This window comes from Lepisosteus oculatus, chromosome 5 (assembly GCF_040954835.1).
Source record: "Lepisosteus oculatus isolate fLepOcu1 chromosome 5, fLepOcu1.hap2, whole genome shotgun sequence".
Lineage (NCBI taxonomy): Eukaryota > Metazoa > Chordata > Actinopteri > Semionotiformes > Lepisosteidae > Lepisosteus > Lepisosteus oculatus.
In genome coordinates this window covers 14,369,307-14,397,273 of record NC_090700.1, presented here as the reverse complement: position 1 = coordinate 14,397,273, position 27,967 = coordinate 14,369,307, and the positions used below count along the sequence as shown (strand labels likewise).

Below are 27,967 nucleotides of genomic sequence, written 5' to 3'. Positions count from 1 at the left end.
CTCACATTGTTTGCTCGAATTACCTTGCGGTATATGTAAAATCAAACAATGGGATGTACCGTTAACTTTGATTAGTATCAGTGATGGTACAGTAATAATAATTTCTTTATTTAGTCTGACACAGCCTTGCTTTGTTTTGACTAAATTATAGGATTCTCCATCTTCACTGCAATAACACCATAGTTTATAAATAAACTGACATCAATCAAAATATAATGTGAATGGGCTCCTGGAGCACAGGCTGAGCCATGTGGTCTAAATTTCTCTTTTTTGAGTCCGAGCTATGTCATTTTCCAAAACTGAGTAACAACCAAAGGGGAACCTCACTTGGCTAAGTGCTGTCTAGCGTGGGTGGGTTTTCCTGCCTGGCAACAGCAACACCTGTGGCTTCTCAAATGCCCTTGAAATTTTGCAATGTTGTCATGAGGACATCAGGGACAAAGGCAGGGCCAGCCCTTGGCTTAGGCAAACTGGGTGACTGCCTAGGGCTCAGAAGCCACCAGGGGGAGCCCTAAATGTGCAACACAACATACTGTACAGTATATTTTTACTGTCAGTCAAATATTCCCTCCAGTGGGTCTTTCTGTTGTTGCTAGGCTGTTCAAGTTTATTAGTAATATTAGTTACAATAACTGTAATAATTCATTTGTATTTCATTTGGTTTTGAGTCTGTCAAATCCATGTAATTAACAAACAGTAGACAAGCCACATTTTCAGGTTAGACATTTAGACTGTTTGAGGTGTTTTACAAGAAGTTAACAGATTCATGATTCACATTATTACTGTCAATGTTAAAGTACATGTTATCTTTGTTAAACGTGTGCTTCTTGTTCTTTGTAAGTTATTTTTAATGTGTTCTTCAAAGGTGGTTAATAAAAGTATTCTAAATAGTATTACAAAATTGGGGTGAGAGCTGGTAATAGTAGTGTATGCACTAATTGTGATCTGGAAGAGGAGTGGCCTCTTTCCAGAAAGTCAGGGCGAGCCCTGGAATAAGGAATCAGGAGATTGGTAAACTGGTAATGATTGGGAGGAGGGACGAGTGCAAAAAAAACAAATCCATTGGGAAAAGGGTGATCGTTACCTACAGTATATTTATAATTAGCTTCAGTAATCGATTAACACCCAATAAAATTAACTGATCATCTTGAAATATATGGAGAACTAACCTTGATGGTATTGTCAGAGGAGACGGAAAAGATCCTGTTTTCCTCTGTAGAGATATATAGATACAAAATGGGTGCACAGTGACCTTTCAGGATGCCAGTGGGTTTCCTGCAATGAAAATTACAGTTGAATAAATCAGGTGAACAAAAATGTTAAGCTCTATTGTTATGTGGTCTTTGAAAGAAATGTAAGCATAACTAGACTAGAAAACAATGGTCTGGTGACCCTGCACTGCGAATTCAGGAGCCTATGGGCACATGTGAGAAAGAAGAAGAATGTCATCACATGACATCCATTGCTAACACACAAAATAAAAAAAAGGATTGAAGTTAACAAGAGGTGAAGAATGGCACAGTAAAAGGTTTTCACAACCAGGAAGAAGATTCTGAATATAAGGAAATTATAATGACATTATACAAGGAACATGTTCAGTTTTAAACTGATCTGACAACAATCAAGTTAATCAAGTTAAGATCAGCTTGAATCATTGTTTTCAAGAATATGATTCAACTTCTACTTAGTGTAAAAAAGTAAAGCATTTAAAGTTCAGTTGAACTCCTGTTTAGATCCATTGAGTCTGATATGTTGAACCCAACTTTCCAGCCTTGAGTAACTCCACTTCTCCATTAAATTCTCTATCGGGACTTTCCTTTTGTTGAACTATTAAATAATACTGTGAGTTTTCAGAAAATTCATTTCACTACAGTACATATATTTTCTAGGCACCATGGTTTAATTAATCACTGTGATTCCTAATTGTACTTCATAAAATCAAGATTTCACTTTGCAATTGTCTTCATGAGATGGAGGCTGGATCTGGCTTTTCTGCATTGGCTTGTCATTATTGATGAAGTCCTTACCCGGGTACATAAGGATTCCACATTCTTATAATCCTGTCCATCCCTCCAGTGACTATTAAGTTGTGCTTTTTGCAGAAATCAAAGGTTTTCACCCCTTTGTAGATGGAGAACACTGTTTGATCGCAGTTGGCTCGTTGCTGAGGAAGTCCTGAGTAAGCCTGAGACCTTTTGCCCTTCCCTTCTTCAATTTCTCTCATCTGCTGCTCAATATTAGTCGTTGGAAAAGTGCAACCTTTTGAAAAAAAAGTCCTTTTGTTTAATATTGTGCTCAGAAAAACCAAGAGTTAAAAGTGCATTACCTCACACTAAACATATGTCATAGAAGATTCTCCTGTGATTTGGAAAGAACAAATCTCTCATAAACAATGACAAAATGGAAAGTTAGACTGACAACACACAGATTTTGAACTCCAAATGCAAACACATCCAAATTTCGCTGATTCTCCTCAAGAAGTCTGCTGCTTGCAGTTGGAAGTTTTTAACATTAAAAGCACACATCTGTTAAAGGCTTGTGTAATTTGGGTGTGCATATACACAGAGCATCACACCTTCATTCTGGTCTCGTTTTCTTTGTTTTAGTTCTGCTATGCCGGGGTTAACTTTGATCACGCAGAATTTCATCCTGGCAGAATGTGACAGTGAAGCACAGCAGGCTCAGAATTCAAAGCCTAAACTCAGCGTGCTCTTCCACCACAGCTGAGGACTGATTCATCCCTGATTTTCCCTGTGGCTTTAGGCATGTTGTTAATGTCTGATTAATGGGAATTGTGCTACATTAAAAGTTATGACTGACATCTCATCTTGCATTAAATAGGCAAGGTAAATTGCAGTTTTTACAGAGAGTTTTACACATCTCATGCTTGAACACTCCCATGTGAAAAGGCAATGGCTTCATGCTCTCTTTTGAAACATTACAAGAAAACTACAAGGGGCACTCTGGTCCCAGCTGAGGGCCCTTGGGTTATATGAAATACTTTCATTTAAAATCACTCCAGCATATCTGATAACTTATTTCAATGATATCTCTTTAACAGACTGTATAGCAATGTAAAACCAGTGATTCCTGTTCTCCTCAGTGTATCATTGGTGGTATTCTAACCAGAACTATGAGCCTTGGTGAGGGCAGGGTGGTACCATGGTTGTTAGCTCTAGGGTCCTGCAACTTGGGTACCTTCCGTATAGAGTTTGCATGTTTTTCCTGTGTTCATTTTGGCCTTTGCCAAATACTAGAGAGTCTCTTAACTATCCCAGTGCGGATAGGTGCTCTGTAAAGGCCTTGCATCTTGTTTAGCCTGTATTCCTGCCTTGTGCTCCATGCTTCCGGAATGTGTCCTGGGTTGCCATGACACTTTCCAGGACCACGCAGCTGTCTGGTAATGGATGAATGGTATTTAGATGAGGGTCCAGGTAAGGAACATCTGTACTCCAGAGTTCTTTGGCACACAGATTATGTTCTGACAAGAGCCCTGTTATCTACTTCAAATGGATAATGGAAATGGAATGATGACCAAATGAACAGGCCGGCTCATATTTGAGGGTGTTTACTGAATCAAATTTAAAAAAAATTGAAAGGTTTTTTTTAAAGAAATAATCCTATATTTTTTTAGTAGTCAATTTATGTCTTAATATTTCACAATATGTCCTATGTAGCCAATATGTCTTAATATTTCACAATACACATACAATACACAATTATATTGCAGAGGAACACCTGACTGCTGAGCTTCCTTGGAGACACCGGATAATTACATGCATGCTATGTACATAAATAATTACCGGATTTAATTGCACAAACTGTGCAGACAAGAAAACACACTGTCCATCCATCCATTTTTAATAAACACTTAGTCAAATTTAGGGTCATGTGACCAGAACCATGCAGACAATGGGTGCAAAGTAGTCAGAAACCATTATTTTTTCTTTGAAGGCATTCATTTTGGTATCATGGTTCACAGTTCTTGTTTCCAATTCCGCTGTACACCTGGTGCACAAATACTCTGTGGGGAAAGTGCTTGTTTTGCACAGCTGTTGCCTGGAAATCCTAGTGCTGGTGGTAGAGTACTTGGCAGCACTGGGTCTGCCTCATTAATGAATGACAACAGAGGTTCAGTATTCATGGAGCTTGGACTGGACTTGACAAATCAGGTAGATGGAATATGTTGGGGATAAGTACACAAGACCAGTTACAAACAAACAGAAGTTGTTTGGCCCAAGTAGCCTGTCTAGTAATTAGTAGCTAATTAATCCATCTCATCCAGCCAAATGACGCCAGGGTATCGGCTTCAATGACATAACTGTGTACCTTATTCCATACTCCCCACAACCCCAAAGAACAATTTCCCACATTAAGAAAAGGAAAACTTTACTGAGGCACGACAGAGGGGGGTAACTCTTTAGGTGGAAGCATGCAGGATCAGGTAGACTCACCTATGACTAAAGCAGAAGATTCATGGTTTGAAGTTGAGATGACGGCTCGTATGCCTTCATAATATTTGAGCTGAAAAAGGTTGAAGAAAGATGTTCATTTTTAAGTTTTTGGGAGTCTGCAAACAGAAAAAAACACTTTTGGTCCACTTTAACAAAGCTCTACCTTTTCTTAAATGACTAAAAGCTAAAGAAGAGAAATTAAAATACCTGGGTTACCCAGTCTTCATGAACCTTCCATCTAATGTATGTTATGTGTGGTGAAAGAACAGCATTGTCAATTCCTATGTTAGGCACATTTTCAACTTTTGGCAACTTCTTCCATAGTCTAAAAAAGGAATTAACATAAATACAATAATTTGTACATTTACATAAGGCAAATATTATGGTATTAATAACATTTCTATTTTAACTTCCAATAACTAATTTTTAGTTATGGCAACACTATCTTATTTATCTGTCTTTTGTTTATATAATGTATCTATCTACCTTATTTATCTAATCGCAGTTTTTCTAATGCTTTTGTATTCACGCATTCATTATTTCCAACATTCTGAACATTAATTATTTATTGTAAAAAGTGTGTAGGCTGTATGTTTGAACCTGCACAACTGTTCAAAGCTTCTTTAAGTCACCCTGTCATCTAAATCTTTGCTTGGCTTTCGTACTGTTTTAGAGAAATCAGCTAAACAAGTTACAGCTTTAATGAAATTGTAATTGCAAATTCAAAACAGCATGATGAAACTAATTTCAATTTCAACTAATTTCAAGATGATGAATCACAGAATTAACTTCTGAGCTAAACTTCCTTCTAATTTAACGATAAAACATTCCTTTTGTAATTCATTTTATTAATTTTTTTAAGTAACATAATTACCTTAATGTCTCTCCAACTGATGTCATTACAATTATGTTCACGCAGCCCTGTAAGATTGAAATGTTTCATGTTTTATCAGCAATTTATAAAAAACTTGTAACTAAAAATGCATGTATTAATGTGATTTCAAGTTTTATTAGATACCTGGGAATCTCCATAAAGAATAAGACACTCATCCTGGCCTGTGGAACTGCAAAGAATTAAAAAAAACACAACCGTGAGATCAATTGCATGCATGTATTTTTTCCAAACAGAAAACATACAAAAAACACTTGCTTGACAATGATAACCACTTTGAAAGAATTTTTTAATTTTTTTGTAAAGAAATCTAATGCTTAGAGAAATGCATCATCCATGATTGTTGAAATCCATCAGAACACAAAGATGAAAAACTCTACATCTGCTACAGCAATGGGAACATGTTCCCAAAGCATACAATACCATTCAATTGTTAGACAAAAACAATAAAGAGCAGAACATACATTATTCCTTGTGCTATTTTTCTTTGCTGCATTCCTCTTGAGAGTGGCTCCTATATAACTTGATTAAATTATTCAATTAAACATTGCCCATAAAAAAGGACAGACGAGCAAAATTTAGACCAAATATCAGCTATGACACTATGCATTTGGTGATATGTATTCAGATTCAGTGTTGCTCTTACTGTCTAATCAAAAACTACAGTTGAGCAAAGCTCTGAAAACCAACATAAAAAGAACATTACTAGCAGTGGAATGAACAGAAAGAATGGACATGAATCTCACCAGTAGTCTATTCTTAAAGGTACCGTTTCCAGTGCACTGACTTGACAATAAGCTGCCAAAGAAGAGAGTTCATAGAGCTGGATCTCCCTGTCTCTGAAACGAGCAAAAAAATGTGCATTTATCAACATTCTCTAACTCCACCCGTATGCAATTTTATATATAGCACCCCCAAATCATAGGTTGTTCACAATTTCCAAAAATCATAATTTCCTTATGGGCCACTCTTCTGTGTCTTGCCAAACTAGCTTAAGTAAATAAAGCAAAATATGTTTTTGTTTTCATCATTGACCACTGCGCCAGAGTGCCTGTGTGGCTGACTTGGTGGAGCAGTGGTTAGCACTGCTACTACATAGAACTGGAGCTCTGGGTTCAGTTCCAGGGGTGCTCTCTGTGTGTTCACACAGCTGCAAGAGTGTATGCTCTCCCTGTGTTTTTGTGGGTTTCCTCTGGGTGCTCTGGTTTCCCCCCACACTCCAAAGATGTACTGGTAGGTTAATTGGCTACTGGGAAAAATTGGCCCTGGTGTGAGTGCGAGAGTGTCTGTGCTTGTCTCTATCTACCCTGCAACTGAGTGGTGTACCCACTTTGCACCTGTTGAAAATGTCAGAAAGTGGTTAAATGAATGTATCCTCAGGAGATTTCAATTATGACTGCAACATGGGTTCTCAGTATATGTGGCCAGCAGGATTACCACCATGTGGCCTGATCCTAAACGTTTTTCCTAAAACTGACCAATGTTGGGCTTGCTCAGTCCTGGGATCAGAAACCTTCAAGGAGAACCAAACTGCTGCTGTAAGAGGTATGGGTGGATCTGTTAACCTGCACCAGAATCTGCAAAAACCAGCACCCATTATGGTGTCCAGTCACAGTTCTTTCGTTAAATGGTGGTCCCATCTCCTTCCTCATTAAGAGATCCCACAGCAATTATTTTAAAAGTAGAGCTGATAAACCTATTATCCTGGCTGGGTTTAAACAGATTGGATTTCGTAAATCCCCCCCTTAATTCAATTGAAGTAATTTCTAATTTCTCTATCTGATCTGTTTTTTGGGCCTCTGGTGCATAATGACAGCAGTATGTCAACCAGATGGGTGGTGCACTTCAGGGAAGGAGGGTGGATCACTTTCTATATGTGTTTTGACATCCTGTGACATTAAAATCGTTCTAAAAATACAAAGGATTACTGTAATTATTACAAGAAGTTTGTATGACAAAGTCAAAACCAGTTTGGGATGTTCTGGTTGCAAGAATAAAGACCATATTACTGGTCTACCAACACTTCACAAACTTGTATTTCAAGTTGGTACTGCCCATTTTATAGCAAGGGCACAGTTGTTTTAGGAAAACACATGGTACCCTATTATTAATATAACAATGGCTGCTGGTCCTGCAAAAGAGTTATAATTTTACTAATACTGATGATAATGATGGTAAGAAAAGCAATAGTACCCGGTTCCAAGAATCAGCTTGTTGTACTGTGGCATAGTGACAAAGTCTGTGACCCATTTTGGTTTTCTGTTTACTGGTCTTTCCTAATTGAAAGAGAGAAAAAATCAGAACAGACACACAAAGATAGTGTAGTTTGCAAAAGGTCCGGTATCGAGCACATACAAACACCATCTTGCTCTTCTTCAGCTTCAGCTCAGGAGTCCAGTAATAGATGGCACCGTCCTCTCTGACAGTGACCACTGTGCTGTCTGGTGTGGAAAGGACTCTCAGGATGGGCTCCCCATGGCCGATGTCTCTGATAGTGGCTGGAAGTGCAAAGGATACCTGCTTCTTCCGAGTGACAGACTCCTCTTTCTCCGTATACTCCAGATGCATGTAAGTGCAGAAATCATCCTGCAAGAGGATAGTGCTCTTTGGATCTCAGGGCCTCACTTGTAAGTATACATTTTCCTCATTTGCAGTTGCTACTTGGAAGCCATTTACAAACCATTTGAAAACCAACTCCATTTATTTCACTGAGCATAAAACTGTTACTCTTTGTGGCTAGTCATCAGGCTTCTAGCTGGGTTTCTGTGTGATGATGATGTTGATTGGGTGACATTTAATTAAAACTCAAATCTTCACACTACTCTTTTCAAGAAGCTCCCTGGGATTTTTAATGGCTACAGAAACTCAGGACCTTGGGTTTACATTCCATCCAAAGAACAGCGCCATTTTTTACAGTATAGTATCCCCATCACTAAACTGGAGTATTAGGACCCATAAAGACCACAGAGTGAGGACCCCCTACTGGTCTAACTAACACCTCTTCTAGCAGCAGCCTTAGCTTTCCCAGAAGTCTCCCATCCCAGTACTGACCAGGGTCACACCTGCTTAGCTTCATTGGGTTGACAGCTGTGAGTTGCTGGGTGATATACAGTATCTGCTAGCCCCTGTTCTTGCCCTGGTCTTGCTCTAGCAATATTAGTCTAGCAAAAGAGACTCGGAGAAAGTCTAAATCAAACAACTAGTGCAGCAGCAGAATTGTATACACCTAAGCCGTAGAATAAAAAATATCTTTGCTTCAGCGGCAGCCATGAAAAAGATGCACTGCCAGCAGTCATTCACAGTATGGGATGAAGAAAATGCTTGTCATCCTTTAACTGTAACAGAAACAGCTTTTTCATGTTCTGTGTGATATGTCCTTAAAGAAAATGAATCCAAAATACAGTACAGAATGAAAAGCAAAACACAGACACATATCTCCATGCACTTTATTTTCTGCCAATTTGTTTAAACATTTTGATTGGTTTAATCAAACATTGTGTTTTTACTTTCTATATAACTATAACTATTCTATATCTAATTCTATTATTATCTAATATACTGTATATGTCTAGTCATAAATGGAGGTCTAAAAAAGCAGCAAAGCAAGAATGTGCTAATGAAATCACAATATGAGCTTCAATGAGATTGTAATGCTGTCAATATTTTAAGGAAGTCTGCTAAGACAAAAAATGGTTCTCACCCATTCAATTTTCCCATTCGCTGTGTAATCAATCTTCATGAACAGCTCTTGGATTTGTTCATCGCTCTGAAAATTGCACAGCAAAAATAATATTACGTAGTTAAATGTTCTTACAAAGCATCACACAACCCACCTGATAAAATTCATTAAAATGTATTATACTTACTATTTATTGTGTGATTATGGCTATTAATTTTATACCTGCACTTATTATAAAACTTTATCAAGTTTTATAATATCACTTCATCAATTCAGTGCATTGCCCAGGAACTGGTCACCTACTGTATGAAGCAAATACATACATTTATGGTAGCATGATTTTAAAATGTATAGATGTAACTTAAACCCTCTCTGTATCCTCAAATATTTTAAACAAAAAACATAGAACTTATCGACGTTTACAGATTCGTAACTTGGATACTCATATTTATGCAATTGTTTCCATAGAATCACAGGCATATTTTTGTAAGCATATTTTTGTCTAGTCTCTGTACAGTTATTACCTCCCATTCATATTTCTTGTTTTCCACTTTCATTGACATACTGTTCTTGGCTGTCTTGAAGATTAATTTCACCATATAATCCAATTAAAAGCCGCTAGTTCTCCTGTGCACTCAAGCTGTTCAAAAGCTTGATTTCCAACTAGTTACTCAGGAGTATACAAGAACCTACGGTATTATCGTCAGGCTCGGAGGTCATTAGGAGCACCGCACAAGCCAAGTAGATCTCCCTTACTTTCCCAACATACATAAAACAATTCAGCAGTTCTTTCACAACTGTGTGAATGACGTAACAGAAATTGCCTGGGACACATCTGTGAATGGCAATTCTGGCCTAATCTCTGTCAGACCTGTTTGAATCCCGATATAAGAAGGCTTGATTAATACTTCATTATCAGGCCCTTGCACAGTAAGTTGTTAAAATGTCAAATTTAAGTGTGACTTTATAGTTTGGCCGGTCAGAAAAATAACATTTCCCATGCCCTGAATTTCAGTTTGTTGCATTATTGCCCCTTCTGTTTCCAACACGTACAATGTCACGGAGTCCCAAGCACTTCTTAACAATTCTCCTGAAATTGACCACATCCAACGATCTCCTGCCATTCTTTTCAAAGTCCTGGAACACGGAGATAAAGCAAGTAAGCAGGTTATTCATTAAACCATTACAGTGCATCGTTTCACCAATAACGTATTGAAACTGCACTGTACAAAGACGTTGGAGTATTGCTTCAGATGTTCCCGTGTAGTGTCTGTTTTCAACTCGAAAAACACATTTTTGAGATTGCCTAATTTTATTCATAAGTCTTATGCTCCACAAATGTATAGGCATCTACAGTATCCGTTGTGAGAAAATGTTTTATTCTTGGTGAGGGCAACTGCAATCCGAGCCTATCTCAATGGACAATATAGAGACAAGACAAAGCATCATTAATTGGACACCAGTCAATTTCAAGACACCAAAACACAGGCATGATTAAGAAACACTAATCTACTAATACCAAAGACAGCATTTGGAGAAACATATTAAAACTGTACCCAGAAACACAATAAGACATTGGTTTACAGTGACCTCAATTATCTGTAATAAATTCCTTATATGTCATTTATACAAAACTAAACCTACCATTGTCTTGCTTTTTCATTGCTTCATTGACTAGTAAGTAAAATGTGTTATTTTAATTACAGTGCAAATTAAAATCTTTTTAATACTTTGCTGACATTTAATTTCTTTCACTTACAGAAGTGCTCAATCTGAACGCTCAATATTTGAAAAATGTGTATGTGAAATCTTTTGTATTTCAAAAAATAGGACATAATTGGAAGGAAGTGAATACTTTTGTCAAGCACGTAGTCATATTCATTATACTATACAAGAACTATTAATCTTGTTCAGAATTAATTTGCCCATTAAAATGTATTCTGTCCAAGAGCTGCATGAGTAAAGGAGAGGAACCATCGAAGCAATAAAAAACACTTTTTTGCACAAAGATTTAATAAGATGGAGAAAATGTTAAATGCAGTACATTTCTCTGGATACAGTGAATTAACTTTTCAAAAAAAGCCTATAATTTTCCGTGACCACCATTTTTTCAAGCATGACTTTATTACTTAAATTAAATTTCCTCAGTGCAGTCCAGATTCTCTCTAAGGAACACAGGAGTATGTAATATCTTCATGAGAAAACAAGACAAGCCCTATCATTTTCATATTTGCCCAAGATCGATTTATGTCAGTTTCACATACTACAAATATCGTATTTCTCCCTTTAAAATCTCACCTCAAAAGCCACTTTGAGCTTCTTCAGATTTTCAAGTGACACCCTCTGTTCAACCTGTATAAAACAGAATTACGTCATGCAGACTGTCCTGAAAAACCACAAATGTGTGTACACAAAGGACTGTGTGTGAAAGTGGATCATGTTCTGCCTGTTTGAAACCTTTAATGGAAACAAAACTACAGACGTTTTCAATCCGATTTAACTCACTCAAACCAACTCAAAAACAAGCAGAAACTGAGCAACAGAGAATTCTAAATATTCATGAGAATTCTCCATTCTTCTCATGAATATTTTACTTCTAATACATTTCTGAAATTTCTGAAACCCTGTTAAATCAGGGTTGTGTTTGGAACTAAGAAAATGAAATCTGCCTACACATTTAGAAAAACTTTTTGGAAGAATAAACGTGCTTCTTCTACATTCCTAGAATAAAAAACGAAACTGAACATACTTTTTTAAAACAAAAGTGAGCTATGAATCCAGAAAACCCACCAAAACCAACAACTAAATAGATGTATAAAGATTGTACTTTGTATTACAAATTGTCTGATCATCCTTCTCTGATGATCAATGTTCTTTATCAGGCAGACAAGATCTAAGAACCAGACACGATCTTTAATATTTTATGCTTTAGTGCCATTTAAGATTTTAAGGCATAACTATTAAAAAACTACAATATAATGAAACATGCAGCTCTAGGGAGACAGCACATCAACTAATTATATGAAAATAGTGGGACCAACTTGAGACTCTAGATGTAAGTTGTTTTTTTTAAAAAGCGTGACCTCAAAAAGCAAAAAATCCACTGCTTGCTAGAATCAATGAGTTTGTCTTCTTTTAGAGAAATTTAAAAAAATGTCAGACTATCCATTTAAAATGAGAATTCTTCATTCTGAATTGTCACAGAACAATGAGATAACCTGCTGAATCTTCATTTCAGAAATGTATTTTATTTATAAAGAGAAGCACTAAAATGTATATATGAAGAAGATTTCATTTTCTCATCAATTCACACACAGATCATGCATGCTTAACTTACCAACCACTTAATAACACCTGATTGCTAAAAGACATGTTTGAATTATTAATTAAAGATTGTTAGTGTTTATCAAAACATGCTACAGTATTCTATTTTAAACCCTCTGTTTAAACCTTTCTGTTTCTCCTCTGGATGGGCATAATTAACCATTTAAAGTCAACCCTTGGAAAGACACTTAAAACACTGTGCTAACATTTTAGTCTAGATAAAGTGCACTTTTTTTTCTGCGTTTCAAGGAAAAGCTTCTAATGTGATTAATGACATCCCTAGATTTCACACAGTTCCCTAGCAACAACATAACTTCGCCTGAAGGCAGTTCTTTGGTTTTTCATTAATAAATAACAGGCAATAAACTCCTAATCTTAAAGGATGTGAAGAGATAAGGTGAGCTGGATTTATAGAGGCAAATGTTAATTATTTAATAACCTCAAGCCTTAAAAATAATAAAAAAAACATTAAAAAATTAAATTGTATTCATATCCCTGTTATATAGTTAATTAAATCAGAAATAATTGTAAACGGGAACTATATGTATATATCAATTATATAACTGTTAAATAATTAAATAAATTTCAAATGTAAGAAGGTCCTGTAAATATGTTGACGATAAAAGCAAACATTAAATCCTCCAATTTTCTTTTTGTTGTGTAGAGGTTTCACAGAGGCTTAGACAGTTTATAGAAGCTTCTGGAGCTCACTAAGATTGTTACTGGGTAATATAAAGGCTCTGGCATTAAGAGGCAGAACACCAAACCTAAACGCAATACCACTTCATCATTAGAAGCAGTCGGAGAAAAACAAGGTTGTAAAAGATAATTGACCTAGATGAGTATATTGACCTTTGAGTATAATAACAGTTCTCTAGGAATAACAACACTCACGAATTAAGTGTACTGAAAGTGTATTTAGTCAAAATATGGCATAACCTGTTTGGCTGAGAGCAGACATCCTGGCCATAAGATAAAGAGGCTGGGACCCCCATGCAGAGTGAGGAGTGACCAAGGGGCAGCTTGTCACGGTCGACATCCCCTCCTCCAGAGGGCACTCTATTCCTCTCTAGATGGTCCTTTTAATTATTACTTCCTGGTGTGTCTAGTTAAGTCTCTTATTTAAGTTTTCTTTCCACAGCCTTCGGGGCTCAGCTTTGAAGAATGGGTGTCTCATGGCCCGCCTACCACCAGGCTTCACGGGGAAGTCTGAGGGCATAGGCCAATAATAGTCACCCTAACCTTCTGAGCCCGGGGCCTGGGATGAAGCCCCGTATTCCTGGTGTCTCTGATCCTGTTTTGTCTTCGGATGGATTTCCCGATAATATACATACGGACTGTTTCCTGATTCTCCTGTGGACCTTTACTTCTGCACGGACGTCCCTGCCATCACTGTGAGCACCAATAAACCTTGTGTGTCTCCCCTCATCTCCGTTCCCTATTCCTTTCCGGATTTGCCACCTCACATAGGATCTTAAAATACTCTTCCCACGGGAGCCTCACCCGGCAACTGTTGCACAGCTGCAAAGATAGAGAAGGGGTGGAGGTGGGGTACAAAAATATACAAAAGTGTACGAAAGGGAGAAGGGGATAATGTACAGTTATTTAAGTTTCAGGAGAGGAAATGATATCAGGAATGATTGCAAATTACTGATAGCTAGGTCTGACTGAACTTGGCTGTTGTCATCCCTCCCACATATTCATTATGAACTCCATTTAATAAAAGCCATCCACTGTTTTGTCTCTCATGTCCATCATCAAGGAATTCAAGGCTAATGAGAAGGCTGATATCTAACCAGGGATAATACACAAGAACCCAATATTCAGTCAGAAAAGTGTTTATACAGTTTTTGCTGTAGAGAATTTGAAATTATGGGAGAAATGATTTTTTTTAGTAATGAAATTGGTGTCTTGCCTTCGTAATAATAATTAGGACAATTCACATTAACAAAATGGTTTTGGCACATAACATAAAGACACGCTAATATATTAATGGCTGTAGAAAGAGAAATTTTGTAAAATACAAATGTGTATCCAAACTGAATGAAGATGAATAAAGATGAATTAAGATGAGCAAAGAAAATAACGTTGTGATGAAAAACTAAAATAACTCTTGTGCGTTAATATGATCTACTTTTTGTATCACTGAACCAAAATCAAACAAAAGCACCTTTGATACTGAAATAACAGTTAGAAAACGCCTTTGAATACAGCAATGATGAAGAAACCATCAACTATTTACTATTCTTTTCTATTTTTGAAAATCAAAAACGCATTTGCTACTTCGTTTCTGGATTAGCATGATCAGCTCAAGCACAGTGCTTGACCTCAATTGACCTCATTAATTATTCACTCCAGAAGACAATGCACCTGTTGTCTCAGGCAAAAAATTAAAGGATTCTGCTGAATGAAACTGGTGATATGAAAATGGTTTCAACTCCACTTTGCTGTCATCAGTTGGCATCCAGGTAACCATTCCTATGTGACATATGTGCCATTCAGAGAGTTAGTAACACATTAATGAATTTGCAATATTCTTTTTCAGCGAACAGTTTAAAATGATCCTAATATGGTTGAGCTTTGGAGAAGTAATGCTATTCAAGCCAAGCACATTGTTTTTTTTGTCTTATTTAACAATGTTGTTGTTTTTTCCTTGGGTCCCTAGAGCGGAACTCACAGTTAATTTCTTTGATTCTCATTGCAATGAATGAACAATGCAACCTAATGATTTTTGAGGGACATCCCATCACACCTGACTTGGTAGGTTGTGTGTCTGCATTGAGTAACTCAGCTCTAATTGAAATCAGAGCTAGCCATGCATGGGACACAGTCCATAGCCAGCCATGGCTAACCATACATGTCACACATAGGATATGTGATAGGAACTCCTTTATCAAGATGTATAAAACATTTAGGGAGGAAAAAGGAACATATTCACTGGATATTAGACACATATCTTTTAAGCATCACATTATTTAAGTTGCCTTGTTAACATACCACATCCCATAAAGTCTATAATGCATGTGTCTTTTGTAGCACAGGAATAGATGTGAATAAATGTGATCCCATGCTCTCGTTATTAACTCATGCTTTTCTGAAATGCTCACCTCTCAATTGAAACAGCTTTTGCTTTAATACCTGCTGCAGCAGGAAGACCAAAATCTCTTTCAAGGTACAAGCAAATCCATTGGTAATCCAAGGAAATAGCATTTCAGAAAGGATAGTAAAAAGTGTCTTTTTATCCTCTGTCTGTTTTGAACTAAAACTTGCTTTTCTGTTGCTTTGAAGTGAGCAAGATAGACACAGAGGAGCTGGAAGTCCCATGGCAATCTGCTTTTTTCAGGTCAGTATAGTGACAGATCTGCTCATTGGCTTGATAAAGTATAAAACACAAAGCGCGCGATGAACATCTGCTGCCCATTGTGACTCTCTGGTGGTGAGTGAGGGAAATTAAGGTTTATGTTTGATATCAGATGATACTAGTGACACCTTGCGGCATCTCTTTTGTGCTTCTGACCACAAGATACATTCTCATTTTTTTTGTGAATAGCCTTTCCCATGTATGTGTGATGTAAATGTGTCATTAGCCATTTACTTCTGTAGGTCTGCTCTCTTTTCCAGCCTTAAATAAAATCAATTGTGGTAATTCAGAAAATACTAATAGTATTCATATCACAAGAAAGAAAAACTGATCATTTGAATAATAATCCTACTCTACTGTGAAAACATGCCAACAAAAGCATCTATTTTTAACTGTTCCCAAAAAACTAACATTGAAGAAGCCTCTTCACTTTGCTCTTGACATCTATGCTTTCATTATCAAAGCAGACACCTTCAAGATAGAAGGCACTGGAAAGGTCCCAGGAAATATATGGACGCAGGAGGAGATTGAAAAACGGAGTTATCTTCAACAGCCTGTTGTAATCCTCCAGATTGTGACACTTGCAATGTTTTTGTACACCTTGAGATGCTGCAGGAGTGCTCTTTTCAGAGAAGTTTATTTCTTCAAAAGCCATTTGATTTTGACTATGAGGTGTACTTAAGATGGAGAGCGAAGCAGTTGACACTATGTTTTTGTTTTTATTTTTTAGCTTTTGTCCATAAACCCACAAATCCCACAATTTATACCACATCCATAAACTGGAGAGATCACATGCTAGTAAGTTCTAATTCACTCTTTGGATAATATTTTCTGTTTTCCGGAATAAAGGTATGTGTGAAGTATTGATGGTGATATTCATCTCTTTTAATGTGACTATTTGAATGTGCTTTGTATTTATGTCACCTTTGATAATTAAATTCTACATGTTACTCCATGATATGGTAGGAATTTCAGTGACAGTAACTGTAACCTGAATTTTGTTTTTATAAATACTTTTATGTGTGTATTTGTGTAACATCTACGATCTATGGTGACAGATAAAACTTGATTCAATGAATAGTTCAAACTACAAAAAAAGCCCATTTTTTGTCCTCTCTACTCTTTATTCATCTATGTGTATCTTGTCCTAGAGGGTATCCTTAGTGCCTTGGGTTCACCCTTCTAAAACATTGGAAATTCAACAAAACATCATCACCACAGTACCAACAGTCTCTTTACTTAAAGCAGTCCCTTTATAGATTTACTGAATACAGTGTTTCATTTTGAAAGTTACGGGTGGCCTTATGTTTTTGGAAACAACAAAATACAGAATATTTTTTCATGAACTACAAATCTGTAAGTGCTTGGATCCTCCTAGAGTTATCAACTCTTCTTTGGTTATTAGGGAATTTTGAAGTGACTTATTTGATATGGCAATAGAAATTAAGATGGATAAGTGATTTGTGGACAAGATAGACCTAAGTCTGACACTGATATTACACGAGGCTGAGTTGTAGAGAGTAAAGAAAAGACAAAAAGAAAGGTCACCTTCAGCTTCCTGAGATTCCTGGTTGGGTCCCTGGTGTGAAGGGCCTTCTCATTTGTTTCTGTACTGTGGGCCAAGCTGATGGAATGGCGTCGGTATCCCTCTTTCATTAGTTCCCTCTCCAGCCACTCAGGGGGGCTCTCACTCCTCTGGGATTCATCCTGGGAATGCTCCTGCTTATGCCTCGTGCCAGGCACTGACGTCTTCGCACGAGGCGGGCATGCTTTGGCAGTGGCAGGCCTCAGTTCACTCAAAATACTGAAGAAACCATAGAGCTGTGTTGACCAGAAAAAACTAAAACAAGAAACACGGCCTAATACTCCACTTTCTAATAAATAAATTAAAAGATATACGGATAGATAACCTAATTTGCGGCTACCAAAGACTGTGTCTGAGTTTGTGTCAAGTGTGTCATGTTTTAATTGAGGAGTTTTCAGCTTTTGAGCTAAGTAGTTTTAGTTGGCGGTGTCTAAAATCATTTGTACATTACATACAGTAGTTCAATTTCACTCATGAATTCACTTGTGCATCTGAAATGTTAACTGTAAGAAATCAATGCTATATAAAACTACAAACTTACTATTTTATGTTTTATTTATGCTGCTGAATCAGCAAGGGCCTTCCTCTAAATGGTAAAGTAATATCTGATAGTGTCAGGGTCTTAAATATCTCATTGCCATTTGAATCACAAACCTGCAGACGAGAATATGGAGCAAATTGCTCTTAAAGTTTGGAATTGTTTGGAATTGAAGTCAGAGTTGAAGCATGAAAAAGGCTTCAGAACTTGAAAGGTACACTTCATATTTTTTTGTATTAAATAATTTTATTGGAAATGCATTCAGCTCAAATAAGAATAAATCACACCATACTGATATTTATATTATTGCCTAAATGTGTCTTATTTGTAATTCAATTCAGATTAGTTTATGATTAAATCTTAGATTTTAAAAATTTAACAGTTTTAATTAAGTGGGGTTACACGCAGAATAACATTTCAATACTTCACAGAGCTCTAGAATTTTTCTAGAATGTTTTGAGGGAAAATTCACTTTCATGTTTTTTTTTGTTACACATACATACAGTATACGGAAGAGTGACCTATTGGCATGTGTAATATTTTTATTTTTTTTGTAGAAATATACTGAACACCACTGATCAAAGAAATATAGCATGCATTTTGTATTCAAGTATAATATCTTTCAGTATTTTGGTATTAGTTAGGGTCCACTATCTAAACAATGTGCAATTTCACCAACAGTAAATACATTGAATAAGCTGTGACAAGTGTACTAGATGTTGCCTGTTTTATTACATAATTTTAGGTCTGCATTAGCACATTGTGTTTTAGTGCCTTAATTAAATCCTGTTAGCTGAAGGGAAGTAGCCTTAATTAATGCTTCCTAATGTTGTGTGCACAGTTGTTTTACTTAGCTCAGATTAATTAGCCTTCAAGTAAAATATACACAGAGCAATGCCTAATTTATCCTCTCATACGTACCCATTCAGTCCCCTGACAACAGTAAACAGTCTCTGGACAACAATGATTTTTTTTCATGCAGTGAACCTCTTACAACCAAGCAACAACCAAAAACATTTAAAAAATGAAAGATATTCCTTATTTTTTCAACCTTAAAGTTGAATAAGAAACATAATATTAGTTTCTGAGCATTATGTAAATATCCCTGGAGCTATGTTCAAGCAAAAATATTATTTTCTTAAATTAATTACTCAGAGTAAAACTATTTTTGTTTCAGACACAACGAAGCTGCACTTCTCTACAGTAGAGCACTAAGATTGAATTTCAAACTAAAATAAAAAATAGTGATTTTATCCAAAACGGTACCTGGTAATGTGGTAGGTTTCCAACTTCCCAGTAGCAGAGCTGGGACGAAATTTCTTCCCCAGGGGCATAGTAGAAAAACTTCTTGCTTTAAAAATGTTTTTTAAGTAATTTTTTGTCTTTCTACTTTGAAGTCTGCCTGTTTTTCTCAGTACAGAAACACCAGTGCAGTCAGAAACTCATTGTGATACAGGTTGCACAGAACAGTGGCTGATTCAAGCTGGGCTGTCCCTACTACAGTTTAGCAAATGCCTCCAGCAGACAGTGTTTGCTTTACTGTTACTCTCAAATTACCAATTTACTTACTCTAATGTTACATCTGAAAAGGCCGGGCGACACTGCAGTGTAATTCACAACTCAGAAACACACATGCTGTGTTACTTGAATTACTTAATCCCTTATTGTATTAAATCACTAGGAGGTAAAAATACAATCAATATCCTCTCTATGGATTTAAAATTGTATTAAATAACAAAATGTAATACAAAAGAGGAAGAAATTATGTCAAAATGTATATTAGTACATTTTATTGGAGTGAGAAAAACTTTTAAAGTGATTAAAAAACAAAAACAATGTGCTTGTAATAGCGAGCAGTTTTAAGATATATTTTAATGAATGTATCACATTTAATTGAAAAATCATATAAAGTGTGAAAATAGCTAAAGTCCCAGTTTTGTAACTCCAGTAAATATTGTACAATGCAGCATTTACTCTAAGAACACAAGTTTTACTCTAAGAACACAAGAAGTGTCACAAGTTTGCAAGTCCTGGCAGAATTAATTGATATTAATACATGTTTTCAATGCCATATGTATTCATAATAGCTGAATACACACAACACCTCTATAATATTAAATAGTTATATATACACTAACTGCATACATGCCCCAGGAGAAAGACTAGTCTTGACTTCTATCCAAAAGCTGAGCACTACAAAAGAACTAGAATGAAATGAGAAAGATACAGGATATTTATTTTACAGTATAGAATTTGATCTCTTTTTCCAAAGGTCAGACACACTGGCATGGGGTTAGGGTTACTTCTGTGTTGCCACTCTTAATTTGATCCACTAGATTTACCTTCCTTGGGTCAGAGTTACTGGTTAAATAAAAATTACTGCAAATGAAGAATGATGTGCCAACTGAAGAGAACTTTATTGGGCTTAGTTTCAAACATTCATAAAGCATGATTGGTGTGCTTTATAGGAGACCTATCAACGCATAGCTTAAGTATGCAAAGCCCAGAAATATCCTGATCACTGAAAGCAAAGCACTGGTACACTGCCCAACCACACGAAAAGCACAAACCATGGCAAATATCACAGAAGTATGTCGAAATCTCATCATGCCAGCTCTTTTCCGTGCACAGCCTGTCAGTACTCTGTTATCAGTGATCATTTTCCACTGTCCCATAAATTACTTAACTGAATGATTTAATTACCTAATTGCCTATTTTCATCGTACACATACTCAGAAGGAAGTGACAGTTCTATTCAGTGTCATGTATTCATTTTATCTCAGTTAAATTGTAGTGAGCAGTTAAAATTTTAAACTTCATTGGTATAAAGTTACCCCTTTTGGGTAAGCTTTCTTTACCCAAAAGATCTTCAATAAATGTTAGGGATGCTAAACCTCAATCTAAGCAGGAAAACCAATAAGATTATTAGTGCATGGCAGGTGTATGTTTTAAATGCTTTAGAAGCTGCCATGTATAGTACCAACTGTACTTATGAAACAGAATAAGTTCAAAATATCCAGTACCCAGTGTTGGCAAAAGCTACAGCATACAGCCTGTAAAATCGAAAAATGCAAGTTCATTCCAGTTCTACAGAAAGTTAAACAAGGTGAATTGCGCAATGCAAATGTGTCACCTACACGGGAGTATGTTTGCCAAACACTTCACCTTGGTTTAAAAGAGTTGCCTGGAAGTTTTTTTTTTGACCCAACAAGGGATTCAGAAAAAAGAACTGGGACACTATTTGTCTTGTGACATTTATTTTGTCACGACTGCACACGGACCCTGAACATTACATGAAGGGATTTAATATTTTGTGTTGCAATGTGCACGAAATCCAATAAAAGAAAAGAAAAAAAAATACTTTGGCTTGTACATCATTGAAAGGGTGTTCTCTTTTCTTATTTTTATCGTTGTAATCTGTCATGTATGTATAGTATAGTTTTGATTTCCTAGCTCTAGTTATTGTGATTAAGTCTCCACACCCATAAAAAGCAACCTGCACATCTAATTTTGATGTATTCTGGAAAAACAAATCTCATCAACACTCAGAATCATACAGCGGTACTTCAACAATTTACTGTACATACACACAAAACAAAATGATGCAATTAAAAGTCATGTTTGGATTTTACTGTTTTTTAGCAAACAGGTTTGCAAGCCTGCAGACATTGGTGATCCTTTATTCACATAATAGTTCCAATAACAAGATGTTGTTGACAGTTTGTAGAGGTCTGGGCCGTACTGACATTCAGGTTTGTTTTGAGGTTGAAAGTATTCCAAAGGGATTCTTTGCTCTTGCACCTTGACTGGGAAGTGTGAATGTTCTCAGAAATATTTTCATGACTTCCTTGTCTGCAGAGAAAATTGCAGAGAATTAAGGAAGTGTCACAAGTTGCCTGGCTGAATTATAGTATTAACATGGAGCATAAAGTGAGGTAGGCAGAGAAATAGGATACCATAAGTGCAATACCTAAATGAGCCTTTATCCTTCCTTTTACCTGGACTGGCTATCAGGACTTTGTGATGGAAGTGGGCATGTTGTCTGGGTATTTAGTTATCATCTACATATTAGCGTACATATGCAATATTAATATAATTGTGAAATTACCACAAAGTACTTTACCTGTAGAATTTACTGGCAGTCTCAAAAGAAATTTCAGTGGGAACTCACAACTTGAATACACTGAAATACCCACACAAGGAAGCATGCTATAACTAAGACAAATAAATCAAGTCTAAAGTGAGGCACAAATCTATAAGCATGTTAGGGAAAGCAGAATATAACTGTGATCGGCTACAAAATCAGAAATACATTAAATTACATATTTCTTTTTGAGGTTTGTCAGCAATACATTTTTGAACTTCCCGAGATGATTTCTCACTTAAAAAAAAAAAAAAAGTCTTCAACTTTGTAATTAAACTGCATTTAGTTGCCAAATGTTGGCAAGGCTATATAATGTTGATAAGACTTACACCCAAAGAAGGCTCCACATCCAAAATGTTGTGTCCTTTCTTCTCTTTTCAGCATGGAATAAACCTTTACTTGTTCCTTTGCAGCCTACGCATGCTGCCTAGGCTGAACTACTTAAGACTATATGACTTTGCACTTTGCAAGACTTATTTCAGAGGAAATAAAAGTATTATTTCCTGAGCATTTTGAGCCTTTATCAGCAGCATTTCAGAGCAACAGGATGCGACAAGGGAAAATGAGAGGATAAAGAACTGGCTGCATAGCAGCGTGAGAAGAAAAAGAATAGTTTGCTGCAGTCCTTAATTTTGTACCTTTATCAGGAACACTCTGAAGGAAATGCTGAATCTCTTGAGGCTTCAGAGATCGAAGCACAGTTGAAATGTCTGTCCTTCCGTCCCCAAAATGCCTTTCATATGTGGTCGGCTGCTTCCTGTTCTCCTGGTTCCTGATGTGGGCATAGGTCACAGACGGCACTGAAACATGAAACAACAGGAGCGAACGTTATTATTAGACTGTGCATCACCATGTTTCCACAGCCAGTGCTTACTTGGGTTAAACATGTTTTAAAACTTTAAAATCACCAGGTATGTTTTTATACCTAGCTGCTTTGAGTGTTTTTCATGACTCACTTCTCAGCTACAAACGTGACAGCACAGAGGAGAATGCAGAAGTTACACACCAGACTTTCAGCACGCTACAGATAACGCAGACACAGACCAGAGGTTCAGTGGTAATCGGAGGTGAGGTACAACTCTCACTGACAGCACCACATGCCTGCAAACAGCTGGGAAGCTGAAGAGGTCACTGTGTTGTCAAGAACTAAGAGCTCCCTTACCAACCAATTCCCTCCCTCTCTCAGCAGTGCTCAGCCAGTCATGCACTGCCGCTGTGGGGGAAGCCCCATCACACCCCACTAGGGATATGACACAGTCACGAATCTCCAATCGCAGAGCTTAGAGTGCTCTCAGGCGAGCGCCTTCCCTGAATGTGCCACTTGGGAGGCCCTACACTTTGGCTCAACTTCTAATACAAGAATAGAGAGGCTTGAAAGCTTGAACTTGCCTGAAATACACAGTCCTGCTGACAGTGTCACTGAAAAATGAAAGTGTACCACATTACTTACAACAGGGGGGAAAAATCTATTCCATTGCTGGAGGCTGACAGCTATCTTACAACATCTTCAGTACATCTTGTGAGGCACCAAGCTGAACAGCTCACTATTCTAATTTTTCTCATCAAGGGGCTATGTATCACAGCAGTGTGTCTAATGCAAAGGTGTCTTACCCACTCCTTTGGGAGCCAAATGGTGATGTGTGTTGCACCCATAGCGAGTTGTAGTGATCAGAAGCTCAGGGGTCTGTTTGGGTTGTTGGTAGTGATACCTCGTGTTGGTCAGATGCGAATGCGGGATATCTTTTTTCCAGTTCGGTGGAGCTGGAATGGCATGCTTCACCTGAAAGCCTGCGGCGCACAAAGCAGAAATAAACAAAATTTAAAGGGGAACTGCAATGCTATGTTTAATTTTCAGGGTTAGAAAGAATCAGCATTGATAAGCCGATTTCAAACCACAACAAAAGTAAAATGTAATGGTAACTTATAAAACTTCCAATTTTTAGTACATCACAAAATAGACAAAACTTCCAGATATGTGCAGCACCATATTCTGCGATTCAGAACGAGGCTTCTAGCGACATGAAGTGGCCCTATTAAATTGTAAACAAGCAGGCTTGTGAATACATCTCTTTTAATCCAAAAGAAATATTGTTCTCAACTTCAAGATGGTTTTGCCAATAAATTGGCAAATAAATTACTTGTTAACTCTGCATGCAGATCATGTTGGAAACTTTCTGCAGTAAAAGCTCTGCAGCACAACCTGAACTTAATTAGCTTGGGCATTGCATTACATTTGTTATTACAGCGAGCAGGAAGGGCCGCATCACATCAAAATTTGTGGGACAACAGGGCGACCCACTGTACTTTTACAAAGTTCACAACTTTGTGCTTAATTCACAATTTGTCAAGTTTTTTTATATTGTCAATGAATTTATTCTGTTACAGAGATTTAATAACCAGTCTGAGAAAGTGGGACTGCAGTTCCCCTTTAAGCTGGAGGGTTTGCAGGCACTCTTGTGGATCGTGATATATTCCTTGCTTTTCTTCTCGCAAGCTGACCTGGGAAGAAGATGAAATTTGTTTGCCATTTCTTGATGTTAAAACAATACCTAAGACTTTTGGAAAAATTGTCTTCAAAATGGGGACCGAGAGAGTACAACACTTCAATGTTTGTGCCACACACAATGATTACACAATAACTGGCATAAATGTATTAGCGCAGTATAACCAAACAATGGGGAAGCCCTAAGGCCTGATGTGATTGATTTAAAAGAACATCAGAAAGCATCAGTACTGACTGTACTCGGAACATCCTGCTCCCAAGTTATGAAATCCTGCTCAGGGAAAGGGAAACAATTAGAGCAGAGAAGCAGTAAGGAGTGGTAGAGTCCAGGTGCTCTGGATTTCATATTGAAAGACTGTGTGCCTCAATCCTGAGTGGGGAACAGGTGTTGTATTCTTGCACTCCCCAGCAGTACAAATGTAAATCAGAGGAGACAAAAGTGACAGACAAATACAAGAGCAATGGGTAAAGGTTTACTCCATGCAGAAACCAAAAGAAAAGAGTCACAATGTTTCGGCTGTGAAGCCTTCTTCAGGAGTGTCAAATCCTGAAGAAGGATTCACACACCTGAAGAAGGCTCCACAGCCCAAACATTGTGTCTCTTTTCTTTTCCTTTCTACATGGAATAAACCTTTACCTGTTCCTCTGTAGTCTATACATGCTGATGCCACTACCCACTTGAACTTTGACAAACAAAAAGCAGAGATTCCCGATTTCCATTTGGATAGATGGAGGGGGATGATAAACACTAGAAAGAAAACATTATTAAGGCTTGTCCGTATTTCATTTGACTCCCTTTTTACTATATTGTTTTTTTTTTACTCATCTGACATGGTCGGGCATTGTATGTTTAGATTTTACTGACAGCACATGCCTTGTTATATACTGTAGTTCAGAGAAGTTTTTCTTAACCCAGGGATGTCAGTTCAGCCAAAGGTATCCAGAACCCTTTTAAACTTGTCAACTAAAAGACCAATTATTGCAAGATTAGTATATATACAAATATATGCAATGAAAGGACAATGGGCATCATTTTAACTCTAGCAGACTGGGTGAAGTAATCTGTCTGCTTCTCCTCCCACATTCAGCATGTAGACTTCAAGCTCTGTACCTTGAGGTATACCCAAGTAATCTGCTTTATAGGTTGAGCAATACTGTGCTGTCAAGGCTCTTCTGATTTCCTCTTCAGATGGCAGATTTTTCCAAGGCGACCTGCTGTCCTCTGAAATCTGCTTCTCTTTTCTGGGCAACCGCCATATTAGAAAGGACTTGAAAAGAAACAAAGTGAATTAGCACATCTGACTCCAAATTGAAAAGCATTTATGTAGCGGATCTGGGACAAAATATACGCGGGTTTCCCCATCATGCACGCAGAATCTAAAATGAGACTAAAATGGCTCACAAAGATGCTTAGCTTTGTCACGGCTCATCACCCTATCGATAATGCCACTCAAAATACCATCTAAAGACACAGACCTGAAGCTGGGTTGAAAATGAAATAAATTTAATGTTATTATGTGTGTTCAGTTTGGTTGTTTTCCTCCTTCACCCATCACCAGGGCAACAGCATAGAATTCTGATCCCAGGACAAACAGAACAGAGGTTCCCAGTCCTGGACCTATAGGACAAACCTGCTGAATTCTGTTCCAGTCCCACTCTCAGTTACACAACTAAACCCTTAACTGACCCAAGAGTCTGAGTTTCCACTCTTAATTAAGTGGGAAGTGTATTGCATTTGATAAGTAAAACACAATCCCTGACACGGCAGTAAAAAAAATTCTAATATTCCATTCAAGCAACTTCTTAGTTCAATTAAATCTTCGATAGGTAATGAAGCTCGGCCAGATGGTGTTTGGGGCCTTCAGGACCAGGACTGGAAACCCCTGGTGTAAAGTACCCAGCAATTAAGGAGCTTCGTTGGTGATGGCACTCCTGTATGATTTTACCTCACTGGGGTGAGGGTTGTTCCTTCTGTTTCCTGAAGCAGAGCCACTGCGTATGTGATCTGGTTTCGAAAAGGGTTTCCAGCAGAACTGCTGGCTGTACAGGCTTGCACCAACTGGATCCCCCAACTCATAGGAGAAACTATAAGCTTTTGAAGACTTGGGACTGTGAATTTAAGAAAAACAAGATGTGTCACACTAAGGACTATTTCTTATTCTACCTAGCATTTATTTAATCAAATAAGGCAAGCCACATCATGTCTAATACTGCACTTGAACATACACAGGAAGAATGGCACATACATTATTGGATCACTTAACATAAGTCATTCATACGGATTTAAATAAAAGGTTTCTTTTTGATCATAGAGGTTTTCTGGAACACGGTGTCAACGACATCTCCAGCTCACCGGTAGGCCTGAGTCGATGAATTAGGTCTGTGAACAAACTCGCGTTTGTGTGATGTCTCATAAGGATCCCAATTCTTCTTAAAACCTGTACATAATAACATGTATGACTGTTACTATTGTTATTTACTTTTATTAGCATTGTAGTTCTTCTTACTTTTATAAAGACTTATAACAGAAACCATGCTTTAAAAAACAGTACAAAGGTACAATTGTCACAATTCTAGGAATAAGCGCTCTTATAAATGAACGCCTAATATATTTGTTAACATTACAGTTTTATATGCATTAAAAGCCAGTTTTAGATGCGTAAATGCGCAAAAGTTTAAAAAGAAAAGGTGAGTGACAGCTCTAATACTAAGTCGTTACAATCAAATTTCGCCTACCTATTACTGCCATTGCAGTTTTAGCTCTACGCGCCGGGGTTTCAATAAGCTCTGTTTTCTGTTTGTTAATGTCTTCGGAAAGGATCAACGAAGCGGCCAAGAAGTCGCATTTCTCTCTGTCTGTTTCCGAATCACACCCCTGTTTCATGTAACAGAGTTGCTCGCGAAATGCGGGTTTCAAGATGTCATCGTCCAGCTGCAGGCGAGAGAATGCAGTTTAAACTTACTGGGTTCATTTCGGCTCATCAGCCTCCGTGATTATGACACGGTTCATGTGTGCATTGTGACCTCACCTGGGTTGCAGCGGGGACACGGGACACTCGGCTCAAACCCTCCATTCTTCTCAAAATGTCCGAGATGTAAACGAGAACAGTTTTTGAGAGTTTAAGCCGCTACTAAAAGAGCTCTGAAGGCAGGATCTTGTTGTCCGGAGTCCCGAAGCGGTTGCTAGGAGCCAGGGTAATGAGGAGACATGAGAAAGTCCGCTGGCTGAAGTGATCGTGTAGGCGTACAAGAGCTAATAAAAAGGGATTTCATTTAATTAGACTGAAAAGCGGAATCTTCATTACACTGAATTCGTTTACTGCCTGGGACTGAACTGAGGCTGACCCGGAGAGAATTTAGCATTGATATACGTGCGCTTTAGGTTACCGCAATTAACACAATTAAAGCTATAACATTGTCAACAGGGGTAAAACCTCCGCACGAATAGTCTAAATATAATTGCATAAGATTTCTACAGTAAAATACA

The 27,967-nt window shown here is 37.4% G+C and overlaps 2 protein-coding genes across 4 annotated transcripts in view; both read right to left on the bottom strand.

Moving 5' to 3' along the window:
* wdr95 (WD40 repeat domain 95) overlaps nt 1-19,467 on the bottom strand; it is a 31,798-nt gene extending 12,331 nt beyond the window's left edge. For 2 of the 3 annotated variants that reach the window (XM_069190135.1, XM_069190136.1), the window contains exons 1-14: nt 19,100-19,467; nt 17,259-17,514; nt 11,324-11,377; nt 10,079-10,162; nt 9,047-9,112; nt 7,702-7,932; nt 7,540-7,622; nt 6,093-6,185; nt 5,473-5,518; nt 5,329-5,375; nt 4,662-4,779; nt 4,455-4,524; nt 2,028-2,259; nt 1,170-1,275 (exon numbers count right to left, since the gene is read on the bottom strand). In XM_069190135.1, the coding sequence (XP_069046236.1) occupies nt 1,170-1,275; nt 2,028-2,259; nt 4,455-4,524; nt 4,662-4,779; nt 5,329-5,375; nt 5,473-5,518; nt 6,093-6,185; nt 7,540-7,622; nt 7,702-7,932; nt 9,047-9,112; nt 10,079-10,162; nt 11,324-11,377; nt 17,259-17,514; nt 19,100-19,167 (1,554 nt within the window). In that variant the 5' untranslated portion in view covers nt 19,168-19,467. The remainder of the gene's footprint in view (nt 1-1,169; nt 1,276-2,027; nt 2,260-4,454; nt 4,525-4,661; nt 4,780-5,328; nt 5,376-5,472; nt 5,519-6,092; nt 6,186-7,539; nt 7,623-7,701; nt 7,933-9,046; nt 9,113-10,078; nt 10,163-11,323; nt 11,378-17,258; nt 17,515-19,099) is intronic. The other variant, XM_015339225.2, reaches the window with a different exon arrangement.
* Nucleotides 19,468-21,387: 1,920 nt separating this feature from the next.
* On the bottom strand, nt 21,388-27,816 carry tex26 (testis expressed 26). Its single transcript, XM_015339218.2, has 8 exons — nt 27,510-27,816; nt 27,217-27,412; nt 26,834-26,918; nt 26,427-26,589; nt 25,592-25,748; nt 23,589-23,765; nt 22,616-22,777; nt 21,388-21,685 (listed from the first exon to the last, which is right to left on the bottom strand). Exons 1-8 carry the CDS (start codon nt 27,552-27,554, stop codon nt 21,582-21,584), a joined length of 1,089 nt encoding a protein of 362 aa, XP_015194704.2. The 5' UTR covers nt 27,555-27,816; the 3' UTR covers nt 21,388-21,581.
* Between the last annotated feature and the right edge of the window lie 151 nt (nt 27,817-27,967).

What these genes read in the sequence shown, in the direction of transcription:
- tex26 (XM_015339218.2), bottom strand. Translation starts at nt 27,554, where the DNA reads ATGGAGGGTTTGAGCCGAGTGTCCCGTGTCCCCGCTGCAACCCAG. An exon ending in AACTGCAATGGCAGTAATAG is followed by an intron (nt 26,919 to 27,216) that starts GTAGGCGAAATT and finishes TATTATGTACAG; the next exon opens with GTTTTAAGAAGAATTGGGAT. An exon ending in TTTGGCTCCCAAAGGAGTGG is followed by an intron (nt 22,778 to 23,588) that starts GTAAGACACCTT and finishes TTCATGTTTCAG; the next exon opens with TGCCGTCTGTGACCTATGCC.